This window comes from Symphalangus syndactylus, chromosome 2 (assembly GCF_028878055.3).
Source record: "Symphalangus syndactylus isolate Jambi chromosome 2, NHGRI_mSymSyn1-v2.1_pri, whole genome shotgun sequence".
Taxonomy (NCBI): domain Eukaryota; kingdom Metazoa; phylum Chordata; class Mammalia; order Primates; family Hylobatidae; genus Symphalangus; species Symphalangus syndactylus.
This window is the reverse complement of record NC_072424.2, coordinates 127,454,833-127,474,715: the sequence shown is the minus strand read 5'-3', so window position 1 is coordinate 127,474,715 and position 19,883 is coordinate 127,454,833. Positions and strand designations below refer to the sequence as shown.

The 19,883-nt window shown below is 42.2% G+C and overlaps 2 protein-coding genes across 7 annotated transcripts in view; both read left to right on the top strand.

Moving 5' to 3' along the window:
• The window catches only part of LATS1 (large tumor suppressor kinase 1), a 58,908-nt gene extending 50,111 nt beyond the window's left edge, over positions 1-8,797 (top strand). For 2 of the 3 annotated variants that reach the window (XM_055267107.2, XM_055267133.2), the window contains one exon: positions 4,709-8,797. In XM_055267107.2, coding sequence (XP_055123082.1) covers positions 4,709-5,218 — 510 coding nt within the window. In that variant the 3' untranslated portion in view covers positions 5,219-8,797. Of the gene's footprint in view, positions 1-3,631; positions 3,756-4,708 lie in introns of all 3 variants that reach the window. The other variant, XM_063632267.1, reaches the window with a different exon arrangement.
• A 9,800-nt stretch (positions 8,798-18,597) lies between these two features.
• Positions 18,598-19,883, top strand: part of KATNA1 (katanin catalytic subunit A1) — a 59,802-nt gene continuing 58,516 nt past the window's right edge. Inside the window, exon 1 of one of the 4 annotated variants that reach the window (XM_055267244.2) lies at positions 18,598-18,615. The gene's annotated coding sequence lies outside the window, so the exon portion shown is untranslated. Of the gene's footprint in view, positions 18,616-18,761; positions 19,046-19,883 lie in introns of those variants that run through there. The other 3 variants (XM_055267233.2, XM_063632408.1, XM_063632413.1) reach the window with 3 other exon arrangements.

Sequence of the window (19,883 nt, the reverse complement as noted above, 5' to 3'; positions counted from 1 at the left end):
GGGGACGGAGTCTCACTGTGTTGCCCAGGCTGGAGTGCAGTGGCGTGATCTCTGCTCACTGCAAGCTCCGCCTCCCAGGTTTACACCATTCTCCTGCCTCAGCCTCCCAAGTAGCTGGGACTACAGGCACCCACCACCATGCCTGGCTAATTTTTTGTATTTTTAGTAGAGGTGGGGTTTCACCGTGTTAGCCAGGATGGTCTTGATCTCCTGACCTCGTGATCTGCCCACCTCAGCCTCCCAAAGTGCTGGGATTACAGGCATGAGCCACCATGCCCAGCCTGGAGCATTTTTATAATGGCTACTTTTTTTTTTTTTTTTTTTTTTTTCAGACGGGGTCTCGCCCTGTTGCGCAGGCTGGGGTGCAGTGGCACGATCTCGGCTCACTGCAGCCTCCGCCACCGCCTCCCGGGTTTAAGCGATTGTCCTGCCTCAGCCTCCCGAGTAGCTGGGACTACAGGTGCCCGCCACCATGCCCGGGTAATTTTTTTGTGTTTTTAATAGAGACGGGGTTTCACCACATTGGCCAGGCTGATCTTGAACTCCTGACCTTGTGATCTGCCCGCCTCAGCCTCCCAAAGTGCTGGGATTACAGGCGTGAGCCACCGCGCCCGGCCTATAATGGCTACTTTCAAGTTTTTGTCAGAAAATTCTAGCATCTATGTTATATCCATACTGACTTTTTCTATGTTGAAATTTTCCGTTTTTGTTTTTTGTATACTAAGTTATTTTGGATTGTATCCTGGACATTTTGAATAATACGTTATGAGACTCTGGTTTTTTTTTTTTTGGAGACGGAGTCTCTCTCGGTCACCCAGGCTGGAGTGAGTGCAGTGGTGCGATCTCGGCTCACTACACCACCCAGTTTCAAGTGACTGTCCTGCCTCAGCCTCCCAGGTAGCTAGGACTGCAGGCGTGTGCTACCACGCCCGGCTAATTTTTGTATTTTTAGTAGAGACAGGGTTTCACTATGTTGGCCAGGCTGGTCTCGAACTCCTGACCTCAGGTGATCTGCCTACCTTGGCCTCCCAAAGTGCTGGGATTACAGGTGTGAGCCACCGCGTCCAGCCGAGATTCTGGATCTTATGGAGAATTTTGACCTTGTTTTGACAAGTATTAAACCTGGTTGGGTTCAGGCCACAAGTTCCAACCAGGCTTTTTTGATTTGAATGTCAGTTTCAAAGCCTTTTCCTTTCTAGGCAGATCTCTTTGTAGGCAGTGGTCTTTTCCTTAGTTCAGTTCTCAAAATCTTTGGTATGCTCCTTAGGATTAGATCCACATAAGTCTAGTTTGGAGGGGGAGCCCAGCAGTTCATAAGCAACTTAATGGGGTCACTTGCCCAATCTCTTCCCTCTCTGTGATGTCCCCAGTACTTTCCTGTTCCCTGGGGCTCCCTGTTTAGTTCTCTGACCAGAAAGTGAGGCTTTACTTGTCCAACTCTGCCAGTGTCATAACTGCATCTGAATCCAGGACAAGGTGGCAAAAGGACACAGAGAGAAAATGAGCAAAAGAGATTCAACTCATCTTCTTGGGACCCCATGCTTTATTAATTTATATATTTATGAGATGGAGTCTCACTCTGTCACCCAGGCTGGAGTGCAGTGGCACAATCTTGGCTCACTGCAACTCTTCCACCTGGGTTCAAGTGATTCTCCTGTCTCAGCCTCCCGAGTAGCTGGGATTACAGGTATGCACCACCACACCCCACTAATTTTTGTATTTTAATAGAGACGGGGCTTCACCATTTCGGCCAAGCTGGTCTCGAACTCCTGACCTCAAGTGATCGCCCCGCCTCGGCCTCCCAAAGTGCTGGGATTACAGGCATGAGCCACCGCGCCCAGCCCCATGCTTTGTTATTTTATTTCCAATTGGAGAGGAAGGTTTGCCTGTCAGTTTTAGGTGCATACTGGCTCTTATTGCCACCTCCGTTGCTACCAGGAAACTCCTTTTCTACTCCCTGAGCCTGAACTAGAGGGACTTCTCCTAGAGCTCTCTGTCTGTGCTCAGCTCCTTCCAAGTTTTGGGCTACCTTGAGTCCAGCCTGCAGACCACTAGAGACAAAAAAATGGAGCTGGGTGTGCTAGCAGAGGCCTGTAGTCCCAGTTACTCGGGAGGCTGAGGTTGGAGGATTGCTTGAGGCTAGGAGTTCAAGACCAGCGTGGACAACATAGTGAGAATCCTGTCTCTTACAAAATAATTTTTTTTAAATGGTCACCAGGTTTAATGGTACTTCAAATTTACATCTTTTCCCCTAATCTACCTGTTATTATTTACTTTTCAGGATCTTGAAGTAGCTGCTTCATGCATCCTGACCAGGTTTTATAGCTGCCTTCTGTGGGAGGGAGACAGGAGAGTATATGTAGTACATCTTCCTCAAAACTGGGACCTCTCTGGTTGCTTTTAGGGTGTTTTTCTCTTTAACTTTGGTTTTCTTCAGTTTGACCATGGTGTGCCTATGTGTGGTTTCCTTTGTATTTTTCTTGGTTGAGATTCACTCAGTTTCTTGAAATGTACATTAATGACTTTCATCGATTTCGGAAAATTTTCTGTCATTATCCCTTCACAGATTTATTTTGCTTCCTTCTCACCTTTTGAGACTCTAATGATTATATATACATGTGCTATTCCTTTGATACTGTCCTCCATTTCTCTTATGCTTTATTCTTTCTTTTATTCTACATGTTTTCTCTCTGTGCTTCAGTTTATATAATTTTATTCATCCATCTTTGAATTATCTGAATCTTTTGCTGTGCTTAGTCTTTTTTTTTTTTTTTTTCCTTAAACGAAAAAATCCTAAATATACCTTAAAATAAAAAATATTAAACTTGGCGAGGCACAGTGACTCACGCCTGTAATTCTAGCACTTTGGGAGGCCAAGGTGGACAGATCACTTGAGGTCAGGAGTTCGAAACCAGCCGTGCCAACATGGTGAAACCCCATCTCTACTAAAAATACAAAAAAATTAGCTGTGTGAGGTGGTGGGCACCTGTAATCTCAGCTACTCAGGAAGCTAAGGCAGGACAATTGCTTGAACCCAGGAGGCAGAGGTTGCAGTGAGCCGAGATCACGCCACTGCACTCCATCCTGGGCGACAGAGCAAGACTCTGTTTCAAAAAAAAAAAAAAATTGTTCATCTCATTGTATATTTTTTTTATTTCTCTTGTTTGAAATAAGTGATGGAGCTGGAAGCATAAATAACTGTTATTAACTGTATCATTTTTTTTTCCAAAAGGAGTTTTTAAAATATTCTATTATTAGTTGAAGCCTCTCCATTTTCTAATCTGGAATAAGACTTTAAAAGGAACAAATAATAGAAGAGGGAGTATATTTTTCTTCCCTCTATAGTAGCTGACTAGCTCCTCTACGAATAAGGAAGATTATACTGTTCATTTATTCAGCTTTTTAGCAAATATTTATTGACTGCCTACCATGCGACAAGTTGAAGATTTTTTTTTTCCTCTTTTGAGACAGGGTCTTGCTCTGTCGCCCAGGCTGGAGTGCAGTGGCACAATCACAGCTCACTGCAGCCTCGATCTCCTTGGGCTCAGGTCATCCTCCCAACTCAGCGTCTCAAGTATCTGGGACCACAGGTGTACACCACCAACCTGGCTAACTTTTGTATTTTTTGTAGATATGGGGTTTCACCATGTTGCCCAGGCTGGTCTTGAACTTCTGGGCTCAAGCAGTTCACCTACCTCGGCCTCCCAAAGTGCTAGGATTACAGGTGTGAGCCACAGTGCCTGCCCAAGTTGAAGGTATCTAAACTTGGTTAAATGACAGTGCATTCTACCACTTAACAGAGTTTGCCCCAAATCCATTTAATATCATACTTTGAGTTGTATACCAATTCCCCTGCCTCCAAGAATTCAGCGGGAGAGACTAGGTAGTCTTAGGTAGTCTGGCTTCACTTGGCATTCCTTTCTTCCTCATTTCATTTTATTCCTAACCAGAGTTTTTTCTTTTCTTTTTTTTTTTTGGAGACAGTGTCTCGCTCTGTCACACAGGCTGGAGTGCAGTGGTACAGTCATGGCTCACTGCAGCCTCGAACTCCTGGGCTCCAGGAATCCTTCTGCTTCAACCTCCTGAGTAGCTAGGACTACAGGTGCATGCCACCATACCTGGCTAATTTTTAAAGTTTTTTTGTAGAGAGGGGGTCTCGCTTTGTTGCCCAGGTTTGTCTTGAACCTTCCCAGCTTCAAGCAGTCCTCCCACCTCCGCCTCCCAGGGTGCTGGGATTACAGGCAAAAGCCACCACGCTTGGCAGCAGAAAAAGTTTTATCAAACATGTATTAAGTCTGTGCCAGGCAATTTACTGAGCACTAGGAGATACAAAGACCACTAAAACATAATCCCTAGCCTTAATGGAATTTTACATTTCAGTAGGACATAAACATAAATAGGTACCACAAGGTATTAGAAATATGATAGAAATAAATATGTGGTGCAGGGGAGGCAGAGTAGAACTAGTCATTTCTACCATAGGCAAAAAGGTTTACTAGGGGAGATTAAAACTGACAGTGAGTCTTATAATGTGAGTAGAAGTTGCCTGGAGAGGATGAGATAGGAGAAAAAATTATTTTCCAGCAAAATATCGTGTAATTTATTTAAAATACAAAAATAGCCCAGTGAGACTTTTGGTATAAAACTTGAAGGAAATTTTTATTTTTCTAATTTATCTCTTCCCCCTAATTTTAAAAAATCTTTAAAGGTTATCAACTGGCAAACATCTCTTCACATTCCACCACAAGCTAAACTCAGTCCTGAAGCTTCTGATCTTATTATTAAACTTTGCCGAGGACCCGAAGATCGCTTAGGCAAGAATGGTGCTGATGAAATAAAAGCTCATCCATTTTTTAAAACAATTGATTTCTCCAGTGACCTGAGACAGCAATCTGCTTCATACATTCCTAAAATCACACACCCAACAGATACATCAAATTTTGATCCTGTTGATCCTGATAAATTATGGAGTGATGATAACGAGGAAGAAAATGTAAATGACACTCTCAATGGATGGTATAAAAATGGAAAGCATCCTGAACATGCATTCTATGAATTTACCTTCCGAAGGTTTTTTGATGACAATGGCTACCCATATAATTATCCGAAGCCTATTGAATATGAATACATTAATTCACAAGGCTCAGAGCAGCAGTCGGATGAAGATGATCAAAACACAGGCTCAGAGATTAAAAATCGCGATCTAGTATATGTTTAACACACTAGTAAATAAATGTAATGAGGATTTGCAAAAGGGCCTGAAATGCGAGGTGTTTTGAGGTTCTGAGAGTAAAATTATGCAAATATGACAGAGCTATATATGTGTGCTCTGTGTACAATATTTTATTTTCCTAAATTATGGGAAATCCTTTTAAAATGTTAATTTATTCCAGCCGTCTAAATCAGTATTTAGAAAAAAATTGTTATAAGGAAAGTAAATTATGAACTGAATATTATAGTCAGTTCTTGGTACTTAAAGTACTTAAAATAAGTAGTGCTTTGTTTAAAAGGAGAAACCTAGTATCTATTTGTATATATGCTAAATAATTTTAAAAGACAAGAGTTTTTGAAATTTTTTTGAAAGACAGTTTTAGTTTTATCTTGCTTTAACCAAATATGAAACATACCCCGTATTTACAGAGCTCTTTTTTCCCCTCATAACCTTCTTTTTGGTACAAAATAAGCTAGAGAAATTAAGCCATCGTGTTGGTGAGTGTTCCTAGGCTAATGATAATCTGTATAAGTCACATCCTGAAACTAAGGAATACAGGGTTGAAAAAATATTAATATGTTTGTCAGAAGGAAAAATACATTTATCTTCCCCCCGCACCACCCCGTGGAATATTTAATCTATTTAATCTTCTTGCATTTATTTCTCAAGAATTACTGGCTTTAAAAGAAGCCAAAGCACTACTAGCTTTTTTTCCATATTGGTATTTTTGATGCTGCTTCCAATTTTAAAAGGGAACAAAGCTTCCATAAATCAAAATTTTCAATACTAAAAGCTAAAATATTTCTCACTGTCCTAAGCAGAGAATTATTTTCATTTTCATATACTTTTCCTGTGTAGTAACTATTTTGATTATATCATCAATGTTACCTGTTTCCTCTTTCAGAACAGTGCTGCATATACAGATTGTTATTGGCAAAGGAAAATCTGGCTATCTGGCAATATTTTACCTAAGGGCAGATTAATTGGTGAAAAAATTAACTCTTAAGATGGCCATTAATAATTAGGAAAGTTTACAGAGTGGTCTTAGTAGAAAATTCAAGTCCTCCTAATTTATTTAAGGTTAAATAATGTGTTCAACACGCCTATTACGTATAATGCTTAGGTTCTAAGGAAGATTAAGGTTTCATACCAAAATACATGTAGCTTATCTTTTAGGAAGGGGAAAAAGGCTCTATTTTGACCGTAGTAAAATTTTTATTGTATTTTATTTCCTTTTCTTATTAAGCTCCACGGATAAGGGATTGTTTTTATCAAAAGTTACTATTTGTGGATTGGAGGCATAATTTTAATGATTTTCATACTTTTAGCTTTCTTCGCATAAAAGCTAATTGAAACTGTATGTGTAGTAAAATTAAAGGCAGAGATGTTGCAGTTGAATTGGAGAGTCAGGGCAAAGAACACTTATTAGCCCACATTTCCCACCTTTCTAGAGGTGGTCCTTTCAGAGCTCAGCCTGAAAACCTACTACTGTGTTATCGTGGGTCTTTTGGGGTTAGTGATTCTTTTGAGAATCTGAAGGAAGCTGTGGACTCTTCCCAGAAAAAAAAAAAAAACATCAACACATACACATACAATGTTGCATGCAGTTTCAAGGGATTTTGGACATATTGAAACCTATCACAGGCTCTAGGTTATGGACCTCTGTCCCATGAGAAAATTGATACATTAAGCCTAAGAACTTTGTTTTTAACTTACCAGTCACTACTCAGCACATCTTATATAAGCTGATAATTTGTGATGGAAAAGGTCTGTAGCATGTGATATAAGGTGACCCTATCAATGCCTTTCTTGCTAACATTAAGTCGTTTTAAATATATCATTTGGAGTGGACTGAAATGTTGGGCTCATTACAAGCTTGATACAGAAATATTTCTGAAGGATTTGTAATCAGAATTGTAAGACAATGTACTATGATGAAATGGCAGTCTTCACCTCATGGTTCATGGAACATTTGGTTAGTCCCATAGAATCCTATGCAAAACAAAGTAGTTCAAGAATTTTTAGGTGGGTACTGACATTTATAAGGTGTTCCTCTTACTCTTTGGGCTTTTTCAGTCTGATTATTTAAATTTTCATTTAGTTGTTTTACTTTTGGACTAAGGTGCAATACAGTAGAAAATAACTTTGTTACATTTATGTTGTAGGAAAACTAAGGTGCTGTCTCCTCCGCCTTCCCTTCCCACAAAATCTGTATTCCCCCTATTGCTGAAATGTAACAGACACTACAAATTTTGTATTCTTTTTTTGCTTTTTGTTTTGAGACAGGGTCTCACTCTATCACCCAGACTGGAGGGTAGCGGCGCTTCACAGCTCACTGCATCCTCAACCTTGGGGGCTCCGCAGTCCTCCCACCTCAGCCTCCCAAGTAGCTGGGCATGCGCCACCAAGCCCAGCTAATTTTTGTATCTTTAGTAGAGATGGAGTTTCACCATGTTGCCCAGGTTGGTGTGAAATTCCTGGGCTCCAGTTATATGCCCACCTCAGCCTCCCAAAGTGCTGGGATTACAGACGTGAGCCACCACGCCTGGTGCAAATATGTATTCTTTTAAAATTTCCTCTGATACTATAAGCCTTTTGCATTTATCTGAAGCAGTATACATGCCTTTGGTATCAGCAATTTTAACAGTTTGGATATACTTATCGGCTATCTTATTCCAAAACTACATCTGCTTCTTCCAGTATAGAATCTGGTGCTTCCTGACCAAAAAGATGAGAAAAACAATGTTAAAAATATAGATGCTTTCCATTGAAATGGAGTGAAAACATTGGTTCTATATGTTTTCTTTTAAAATAATTTTCTTATTAAAAACTTGCTGTCTTTATTATACTTACCCTTTTTATGCATATCAATAGTATTTATAAGATGTGTTCTATAATTATGTAATTGTAGATACTGTTATGTATTGTCCAGTGATATCATAAGGCAGGCCCTACTGCTGTATCTTTTCTACCTTCTTATTTGTAATAGAAACTATAGAATGTATGACTAAAAAGTCACTTTGAGATTGACTTTTTAAAAAAGTTATTACCTTCTGCTGTTGCAAAGTGCAAAACTGTGAGTGGAATTGTTTTATTCTGACTTAATGTGTTAGAAATTAGAGAATACAGTGGGAGGATTTTTAGACATTGCTGCTGCTGTTACCCAAGGTATTTTAGATAAAAAAATTTTAATAAACATCCCTTTGGTATTTAAAGTGGAACATTTAGCCTGTTCATTTTAATCTAAAGCAAAAAGTAATTTGGGTCAAAATATTGGTATATTTGTAAAGCGCCTTAATATATCCCTTTGTGGAAGGCACTACACAGTTTACTTTTATATTGTATTGTGTATATAAGTATTTTGTATTAAAATTGAATCAGTGGCAACTTTAAAGTTTTATAAAATCATGCTTTGTTAGAAAAGGAATTACAGCTTTGCAATATAACTAATTGTTTCACGTAATTCTGAATGTAATAGATACGAATAATCAGCCTGTGTTTTTAATGAACTTATTTGTATTTTCCCAATCATTTTCTCTAGTGTAATGTTTGCTGGGATAATAAAAAAAAATTTAAATGTTTCAATTATGTGTGGAAAGCTAATTTTTACACTGCTTAACTATGTTGTTTTCTAATTCAAAAATTTATGTAAATCTTTTTATTCTCTGAGAAAGTTATGATTAAAATTTTGATGCTTTGGAATTAAAATAACCAATGATAGTACTTAGGTTAAGGCAAACTGAGTATCATGTAAATGTCAAATGTTTTCATTTAAATGTTTTCACTTTGTCCAATATAAGTACAATATTTCCTGTTAAAGGCTTCCATTAGATTACAGGTTTAGAATTTAATGATTAAATTCTACATTTAGTACCATTTGATTATGGTATATAATTTTTTAAATGTAAAATTGTTGGTTAATCTGTTTTCCTTTATAATCCTTTTTGTTTGTTTTATTTCTTAGAGATGGTCTTGCTCTGTCACCCAGGCTGGAGTGTAGTGGCACGATCAAAGCTCACTTTAACCTCAAATTCTGGGCTCAAGCTGTCCTCCTACCTTTGTCTCCCAAGTAGCTAGGACTACAGGAGTGTGCCACCACATGCAGCTAATTTTTTATTTTTATATTTGTAGAGATGGGGTCTTGCTAAGTTGCCCAGTCTGATCTCAAACTCCTGGACGCAAGTGATCCTCCCGCCTCTGCCTCTCAAAGTATTGGGATTACAGACCTGAACCACAGTGTCAAAATATATATGTTGATATTATATCAACTTTATATGGATAAACAAGTACTGTTTTTCATCCTCTTTTCAAGCATTCTTTTCAAGCATCTTTTATCCTCTTGTTTGCACTCCCTTGTAAGTTTGTATTTTTTCTACATAAGGCTATTGTATAGCTGACACAAATTGCATTATTCCTATGATTTATTGTACTACATTGTGGGCCCACATTTGGTGTACTTAAAATTGTGACTATACTTTGCTACACACACACACACACACATGCATGCACATCTGCTTGTGTATGTGAAGAGTAGAGGGAGGTCGCCAAACAGTTATTGTCCAGTTTTTCCTCCTTTCTTTCAGTAACAGAGCTACCCAGAGATTCCAAACATTTTGCTGGATTTAGGCTATGAATGGAACTTTGGGTTGTTTCCCTTGAGGAAGGGTTAAATTTGTTCTGCAGGAGAAAAAAAGGATTCTCATGAATACCTAGTTCACAGAGGGGTTGACAAATGACAGGCCACTCTTGCTCCCCAGTATCCACTCTCCCATTTTTCCTTTTACTAATAGAGCAAATATCCCTTTCTAAGTTTTGACTACCCCAGTAGAGTCCATGTTTTCCTATTCCCTTGTAATTGGTTTTGGGCACATGACTAGGTTTTGGCCATTGGGACATGAGCAGATGTGGTATGTGCAAATTATACATATAATTAAAGTTGACATTGCTTGCCCACCACTTGGTCTTTACCTGTTCCCACAGGATGGAACACGTACATAGTGGTGACTTTATATTGACCAAGAAAATTAGAAAAACACTCTAGTGACTGGGTGCAGTGGCTCACGCCTGTAATCCCAGCACTTTGGGAGGCCGAGGCGGGTGGATCACGAGGTCAAGAGATCGAGACCATGCTGGCCAACCAACATGGTGAAACCCGTCTCTACTAAAAATACAAAAATAAGCTGGGCGTAGTGGTGCATGCCTGTAGTCCCAGCTACTCTGGAGGCTGAGGCAGGAGAATTGCTTGAACCCAGGAGGCGGAGGTTGCAATGAGCCTAGATCACGCCACTGCACTCCAGCCTGGGCAACAGAGCGAGACTCCATCTCAAAAAAAAAAAAGAAAAACACTCTAGTGATGGTGAATCAACCAAATGAATACAATCTGGTTACCTGAGAGATTGTGTGAAGCAGGGTCATCTTTCTAGTCTGGACTGACTGCAGAATGTGAGAGAGAGGGGAGAAAAATCAAATTATATCTATATTCGTTACTGCTGCTGAGCCTATACCTTAAGTAATACAGCATATAATTTGTATTAGTGTATAATCTGATTTGCAGAACAATTTAACAAAGTCATTTTGTACTTTGGCCATCTCCTATGGACTCAGCCATAAAATTCAGTTATTTTGCCTCTCAGGTTTTTCTGTAATTCATCATCTTTATTCTTCTTGTTAACTAATTTGGTTAAGGTCCTCATCAGCCTGAATTAATGTAATAATTTTCTAACATGAGTCTTACTTTATTCTGGTACCTCAAGTTTATTATCCAACTTGTCACCAAAATGACCTTAAAAGATAATTCCAGATTCTGCTTCTAATACAACCAATCAGATCCTAATGGATTTACTGTATGACAGCTAACAACTATAAAGTCTGGGGGAAAATACCCAACTACCTAAAGATACTGGAATGGTACAAAACCAGGCAAATTCTGGAAGGGAGCTGATCCTTGGAAGAGAGGAACGGCACTAGATGAGTATTCTGTTTTTATGACATCTTGCCTGAGAAAGGCCCATATCTTTGGCTGAATCAGGAATCAAATATGTAGGGAAGGCTGAGTGCGGTGGCTCACGCCTGTAATCCCAACACTTTGGGAGGCTGAGATAGGCAGATCACTTGAGGTCAGGAGTTTGAGATCGGGCTGGCCAACATGGTGAAACCCCGTCTCTACTAAAAATAAAAAAATTAGCAGGTATGGTGGTGCATGCCTGTAGTCCTAGCTACTCAGGAGACTGAGGTAGAATCGCTTGAATCCGGGAGGCAGAGGTTGCAGTGAGCCGAGATCACCACTGCACTCCAGCCTGGGAGACAGAGACTCCAAAAGGAGAGGAGAAGTGAGGAGAGAGGAGGAGAAGGGAGGGGAGGGAAGATTAGTCAAGAGAATCTACTAAAATTTGGTGTGAGTTTTGAGAGTCTGTGATATTTGAACCAATATTCACTTTTAAGGGTTTTCTATTGCCCATGTTAAGCAATTTAATTATGATGTGCCTGGTGTCATTTTGTTTATTTTTCTTGTGCTTGGGGTTCGTTGAGCTTCTTAAATCTGTGGAGCAATGGTTTTCATTAATGCAAGATTTTTTTTAGCTACAATTTCTTTCTTTTTTTTTTTTCCATCCTTTTTTTTATTATACTTAAGTTCTGGGATACATGTGCAGAACGTGCAGGTTTGTTACATAGGTATACATGTACCATGGTAGTTTGCTGCACCCATCAACTCGTCATCTACATTAGGTATTTCTCCTAATGCTATCCCTCCCCTAGCCCTCCACCCCCTGATAGGCCCCGGTGTGTGATGTTCTCCTCCCTGTGCCCTTGTGTTCTCATTATTCAATTCCTACTTGTGAGTGAGAACATGCGGTGTTTGGTTTTCTGTTCCTGTGTTAGTTTGCTAAGAATGATGGCTTCCAGCTTCATCTATGTCCCTGCAAAGGACATTAATTCATTCTTTTTTATGTTCAGCCACCATTTCTTCCAATCGAGTGTATACTAAAATAATATCTCTGAAAGGTAATGAATGAATTTGGTATCCTTTTTTTTTTTTTTTTTTTTTTTTGAGACAGAGTCTCACTTTGTTGCCCAGGCTGGAGTGCAATGGCATGATCACTGCAACCTCCACCTCCTGGGTTCAAGTGATTCTCCTGCCTCAGCCTCCCAAGTATCTGGGATTACAGGTGTCCACCACCACCCCTGGCTAATTTTTATATTTTTTAGTAGAGATGGGGTTTCACCATGTTGGCCAGGCTGGTCTCAAACTCCTGACCTTAGATGATCCACCTGCCTGGGCCTCCCAAAGTGCTGGGATTACAGGCGTGAGCCACCACGCCCAGCCCTGAATTTGGTATCTTCGATTGCCTCTGGGAATGGTAAACTGGATTTGTAGAGTGACAAGAATCGTAGAAATACTTCTCACTATATAACCCTTTATATCATTTGATTTTGCATCGTGTGAATGCATTGCCTATCCAAATATATAACATAAAATGGAATTAAAAAAGGAACAACTCAAGACTTTAAGTCCAAGTGGAAGAACTGGATTTAGACAAAGGAAGATACACATTCATTGGGACGTGAGGCAAAAACCAAAAGGCAGATGTGAGGCAAAGAAGTTTGTAAGTTGGAGTGTAAGTGTATTAATTTAGGTTAAGCTCAGCTGCACATAAAACCCAAAACAGCCATCCCTTAGACATATAATGTCTGAAGTTGGTAGTCCACTTCTGTTATGGCAGCTCCACAAAGTCATCCCACACTTCATCTGTTCAATTCTGCTGTCCTTGTCAACCTAAAATTTGCTCTGGTTAGTAGTTGGCTGCTTATGTTCTCTACACCTTGGGTGTATGTGGGTTTTTTTTGTTTCTTTGTTTTTTGGGTTTTTTTTAATATTGAGTCTTTCTCTGTCTCCCAGGCTGGAGTGCAGCGGCACGATGGCTCACTGCAACCTCTGCCTCCCAGATTCAAGCAATTCTTGTGCCTCAGCCTCCAGAGTAGCTGGGATTACAGGTGCCCGCCACCACGTTCAGCTAATTTTTGTGTTTTTAGTAGAAATGAGGTTTTACCATATTGCCCAGGCTGATCTCAAACTCCTGGGCTCAAGCAATCCACCCACCTCAGCCTTCCAAAGTGTTGGGATTACAGACGTGAGCCACTGTGCCCAGCCTTCTTGTCCTTGTCGTCACCTGGTGAAAAGAGAGGGGGAGGGGTGGAGGGAGATTTCTATGGCCTCTCCTTTTAAAGATGCCTTCCTAAAAGTTCTACACAACACTTTCACTGCCAGAAGTTAGATCCATGGTCACATCTAGCAAGAGTGTCTGGGAAACAGTCCTTATTCCAGGTGGTCTGATTTTAGCAAACCAGGTTCTGTTATGAGAATGGGTATTTGGCATCCAGTCTCTGCCACAGTGAGCAAGCTGAGAGAATTTTTATTTTCTTATTTTTTTATTTTTTAGACAGGGTCTTGCTATGTTGCCCAGGCTGGAGTGCAGTGGTGTGATCTCGGTTCACTGAAAGCTCTGCCTCCTGGATTCAAGCAATTCTCCTGCCTCAGCCTCCCAAGTAGCTGGGATTATAGGCACGTGCCACCATGCCCAGCTAATTTTTGTATTTTTAGTAGAGATGGGGTTTCACCATGTTGGACAGCCTGGTCTGGAACTCCTGACCTCAGGTGATCCACCCACCTCGGCCTCCCAAAGTGCTGAGATTACAGGCCTGAACCACCGTGCCTGGCCCAAGTTGAGAGAATTTCTGATAGCTTCTATTTCTTTGAGGTTGGAGGCATAGTAATTCACTGAAAGGGCAGAAAGGGCTGGGTAGCTGCCTTTCTGGGGTAAAAGTCTGAAATAGGTTGGGTGCACTGGCTCACATCTGTAATCCCAGCACTTTGGGAGGCTGCAGCGGGAAGATCATCTGAACCCAGGAGTTCGAGACCAGTCTGGGCAACATGGTGAGACCTTGTCTCTACAAAAAATTTAAAAATTATCTGGGCTTGGTGGCATGTGCCCGTAGTTCTAGCTACTCAGGAGGCTGAGACAGAATGGCTTGAGCCCAGTGCGTCAAGGCTGTGGTGAGCTGAGATCCTGCCACTGCACTCCAGCCTGGGGGACAGAGCAAGACCCTGTTTCAAAAAATAAAAGTCTGAACTAATGGGAAGAGTGAGACATAACTGAAGTGAGACAGGCAGAAAAATGTTTCGGCTGGGTTAGAAAGACATGAAATTATGACACATCAATCTTCACAGAGATGTGATTTTCTTGGTAGCATTCAACAGCCTGGTATTAGCAGATCAGTGATGGAAACTATTGTTTAGGAAGAATGTGTATAAGGTTAGTGAAGAACACTGGTGAATCTGTCCCAGTCTGTTAACTGCAGCTATGGTGTGACATAATCTAAAAATTCAGTAAATCTTATTTATGGTTAGATTTTTCTAGCTTTATACATACTGTATCCCAAGAGATGGCTCAAATGTTTGAAGCATAGAAGAGGAATGCCAGATGCATCAACCATGTGAGTGAAGTTAATAAACTGGTCCTAAAAGTCCTTTCCAATTTCTCTCATGAAATGTAAAAAGTGTCTCAAATTCTTTTATGTATTTATTTTTTGAGACAGAGTCTCACTCTATTGCCCAAGCTGGAGTGCAGTGGTGCAATCTCTGCTCACGGCAACCTCCACTTCTGGGTTCAAGTGATTCTCCTGCCTCAGCCTCCCGAGTAGCTGGGACTACAGGCGCCCACCACCATACCCATTAATTTTTGTGCTTTTAGTAGAGATGGGGTTTTGACATTTTGGCCAGGCTGGTCTCAAACTCCTGACCTCAGGTGATCCGCCTGCCTTGGCTTCCCAAAGTGCTGGGATTACAGGTGTGAGCCACCACACTTGGCCCTCAAATTCTTTGAAATTATTTTATTTTATTTATTCTACAAATATCTAATTAACACCTACAATATGCCAGACATTGCTGTACTCAAATGGACAAAGTATCTGACTTCATTAAGTTTACTCACTAGGGCAAGAGAAACAAATATATAATGTGAAGAAGGTCTTCATCGCCATTCCCCTTCTGTGTAATTCCAGGGGTCACAGTACGTCTTGCAACAGTCCCCCAATCTATTCTCTCTCCCCTCCAAAACTTCCTACGTTTAGCTGTCAAATTAATCCTCCTATTTGCTACATAACTTATGTCTTCATTTGAAACCTTTCAATGGGTCCCCTTTTGTCTACTGAATAAAGTTTAAACTCTTTAGCTGGCACCTATCTTTCTACCTCTTTTCCCCTAACTTCTTTTCGTGTGTTCTGTGAGTCTGCCAAATTAATCTGACCATTCACCAGGAAAATATAATCTCAGATTTTCTTTTTCTTTTTTTTTTGAGACGGAGTCTCGCTCTGTCGCCCAGGCTGGAGTGCAGTGGCGCAATCTCGGCTCACTGCAAGCTCCGCCTCCCGGGTTCACACCATTCTCCTGCCTCAGCCTCTCTGAGTAGCTGGGACTACAGGCGCCCGCCACCACGCCCGGCTAATTTTTTGTATTTTTAGTAGAGACGGGGTTTCACCGTGGTCTCGATCTGACCTCGTGATCCGCCCCCCTTGGCCTCCCAAAGTGCTGGGATTACAAGCATGAGCCACCACACCCGGCCTAATCTCAGATTTTCTGAGTCACAGTTTGGATACAATCATTTTAGAAGGGTGGTGGTTGTAGAAGCCACACTGTAAAAGAAGAAATGACTCCTAGTCATGAGAGTGGTACACAAATATTCTGCTTCTTCAAGGCACAATGCAGAGATGAACACCCACATTTCTTTGAAGTCAGGCTTGACCAGTGACTTGCTCTGGCCAAAAAAATGTAGGCACAGCGGCAAGTTTCACATCCAGGCAGAGGCTGTGCAATTTATCTCCCTTTCTTTTTTTCACTGCCAAGGGTCCCACTGCCTGCATCCACTCAAGCTATGAACATAAAGAGTAGATAAGAAAAAAATGCTGTTGTTGCCGGGCGCGGTGGCTCACGCTTGTAATCCCAGCACTTTGGGAGGCCGAGGCGGGCGGATCACGAGGTCAGGAGATCGAGACCACGGTGAAACCTCGTCTCTACTAAAAATACAAAAAATTAGCCGGGCGTGGTGGCGGGCGCCTGTAGTCCCAGCTACTCGGAGAGGCTGAGGCAGGAGAATGGCGTGAACCCGGGAGGCGGAGCTTGCAGTGAGCCGAGATCGCGCCACTGCACTCCAACCTGGGTGACACAGCGAGACTCTGCCTCAAAAAAAAAAAAAAAAAAAGAAAAAAAAAAAAATGCTGTTGTTGAAGCCTCTGTGACTTAGAGGTTGCTACAGCATAACCCACTCCTGCTTGACTAGTACAGCTAGTAAAGAAATGGAAGTGGTGAATGTAAGCCACTCTCTGGAGGTTTGTCTTTCCACCTAAAAAAAATCTTCAGCCAGGAGCAATGGCTCACACTTGTAATCCCAGCCCTTTGGGAGGCTGAGGTGGGCAGATCATGAGGTCAGGAGTTCGAGACCAGACTGGCCAACACAGTGAAACCCCGTCTCCACTAAAAATACAAAAATTAGCTGGGCGTGGTGGCAGGCACCTGTAATCCCAGCTACTTGGGAGGGTGAGGCTTCAACCTGGAAAGTGGAGGTTGCAGTGAGCCAAGATCGCGCCACTACACTCCAGCTTGGGCGACAGAGCTACACTTTGTCTCAAAACAACAACAAAAACCCAAAAAATCTTCATATATAATACGCATACGTACACGAAATAAAATGTGCCCAGTTTGTGTACTGTTGATGAATTTTAATAAATGTATACACCTGTGTAAGCACTACCCTAACAGAACATTTCCTTTCCATCACCTTAAACATTTCCTGGGGACTTTCAGCAATCTATTTCTTCTCCCCCTCCTCCTGAATACAGCCTCAGGCAGCCAACCACTGATCAGCTATTACTATAGATTAGTTTTGCCTGTTCTAGAATTTCTTTTTTTTCTTTTTTTTCTTTTTTTTGAGACAGAGTCTTGCTCTGTCACCCAGGCTGGAGTGCAATGGCACGATCTTGGCTCACTGCAGCCTCTGCCTCCTGAATTCAAGCGATTGTTGTGCCTCAGCCACCCAAGTAGCTGAGATTACAGGTATGCGCCACCAGGCCCAGCTAATATTTGTATTTTTAGTAGAGACGGGGTTTCACCATGTTGGCCAGGCTGGTCTCAGACGCCTGAACTCAAGTGACCCACCCATCTCAGCCTCCCAAAGTGCTGGGATTACAGGTGTGAGCCACCGTGCCTGGCCTAGAATTTCTTATAAATGGAATCATACAATGTGTATTCATTTTGTGGCCTTTGAGAAGTTTTTAAACTGTAAATTGGCTTTATAAATTAGCATACCTTTGAACTCACATAAAGGATGAAGGTTGAATTAGGGTAATTAATCTGTACCTCCCTGAATTGGTTTTGATTCCAAAAATATATACTAAATATAGTTTCCTGTTCCCTATTACAATAGAGTTCATATTTACTACAGTGAAACTATTATTTTCCACTCAGTTGAGAATGTTACAAGACTTTAAGCCCCATGAAACGTTCTATTTTGTGACCACTGTATACCCAGTGCCAACACTGTCTCACACATAGTAGTTGCTGAGTAAACATTTGTTGACTGAATGGATGTATTTCCCCTGAATTGCTTTTACATGTCTATGTTAGATGACTGGAGTGCTTTTATTTTTTTAGAGATAGGGCCTCACTCTGTCTCCCAGACTGAAGTGCAATGGCGCCATCATGGCCCACTGCAGCCTCAAACTCCTGGGCTCAAGAGATCCTCTTGTGTCTGCCTCCTGAGTAGGTGGGACTACAGGCGCGCGCCACCATGTCCAGCCAATTTTTGTGCTTTTTGTAGAGACGGGGGTCTCATATGTTGCCCAGGCTGGTCTTGAACTCCTGGCTCAAGCTATTCTCCCGCCTCAGCCTCCCAAAGTGCTGGGATTACAGGGATGAGCCACTGTGCCCAGTCGGGATGCTTTAATGTTAGAAACTTAATTACCTTGGGTTTTTAAAGGAATGTGTGATAAGTGCCCTATTCTGCCCCAAGTGATGGCAGAGGGTGGAGATTGAGACTGGAAGAAGCCCTGTGCAGTACATATCTGTAAGTCATGAAATAGCATAGTTTTCCTTATCTGGTCGTATTAAAACGGTGATAAAAAAAATCAAGAAAATAAAATCCCACTAGCAATGTGTCCGAGAATCTTTGTTTACCCCCTCCCTATTGTTATGTCATGACACGGAGCCCAGGTGGGGAATTCTGAATACTAGGTTCTAAAACAGGATTCGTCATAAACGAATTGCTTGATCCTGGACATTCACCTGACCTCGGTGTGTGTGTGAGTGTGGTGAAAATCAAATGGGAGGGAAAGTGAGCAAGCACCTGAACAAGGTACAGAGGCGAGGTAGTACCACAATATCATCTATACCAAGGTCTATACTATCCCTGGTCTCCGCCTCGTCCGCTAGGAGGAGGTGGCGCCAGACTGCGCACGCGCGTCCCCGGGCCCGGCCACACCCTCTTCCGCCGCTCCCGCCCAGCGACCTCGCTCCCGGGGCGTCGCCCCGCGTGCGCCGGAGTCGGCCAGGTCGTCCCCGGCACCGGAAGTGACCCTGGCGGGTTTGTCTTCAAATTCTCCGCGAGCAGGAGCCGCGCCAGCAGGTGGTGTTGACGATTGAACTGGGCAGTACTGGGGCCGTGAGCGGACAGCAAGGTGGGCTGTACTGGGTCAGGCCCTCCTTCCTCGCTGCCGGGACCTCCACTCGGCCAATCCCCTGTGCCTGGCGTTGGGCGGTTTCCCGAGGAGCTTGGGCCGCCGCAGGTGAGTTTTCACTCTGGCGGCGCTCTGGGGACCCCCGATTTTTCAGGGCCGGGCTGGTGAGGGACTCGGGGGGCCCGCAGCGAGAACCCGCCGCGCAACCCTCCGTGAGCCTGCCTGTGCATGAGCTGAGGTCTTAGGTCCTTGCTGTTGTCCCCGATAACTTGGCTTAGGTGACAATCCCCCTACCTGAGGAATCCTGTCCGGCAGGGGACTTTTCGGGGGCTCCTGTCGATCCCATCTTTTGATCTGTGTCGTTAGCGAAGTCACCAGCCGAGAGTTTTTAGTCCTTCGCTTTTTCGACTGGTTCTCTCCCGAACCCGCTCACGCCCCCCATCCCGAAACCCTCACAGGTAAAAACCCCGATGGCCTTGACATTGGGAGGCAACTTCTTTTCTTAAAATTTATTAGGTTCGAGTGATATTGTTGGGGGTGTTATTTCTTGTTTATTCTAGAGCCCGGCGTCCTCTGGAAGGCCTGTGGGCCTTTTGGTTTAGAGTTGGTACCTTTTAGAAAAGTTTTCACTCGAAACAGTTGTTTCATACAAATGTGATGACAAAGTTAGAGATAAACGTAGATCCTGAAGTGCCTTACAGTGGATAATCTCAAGCTCTTATTTAATCAAAAATAGTTTCCTCTTATAACCGCGAAGGGCCGCTTTTATATTAGTTACTAACTTCCAATAGCGCAGTGATGCTCTTTTCTCTTGAAAGCACTAATTTACGTATTCCTCTTTGAAATTAGACCTTTAGTTATTGCTGAAAACATTCCCGATGTTTGAGAATGGGTGCAGTAGATCTTTGTCACGTAGTCACAATGATAGTCACCTTAGTAGATGTTG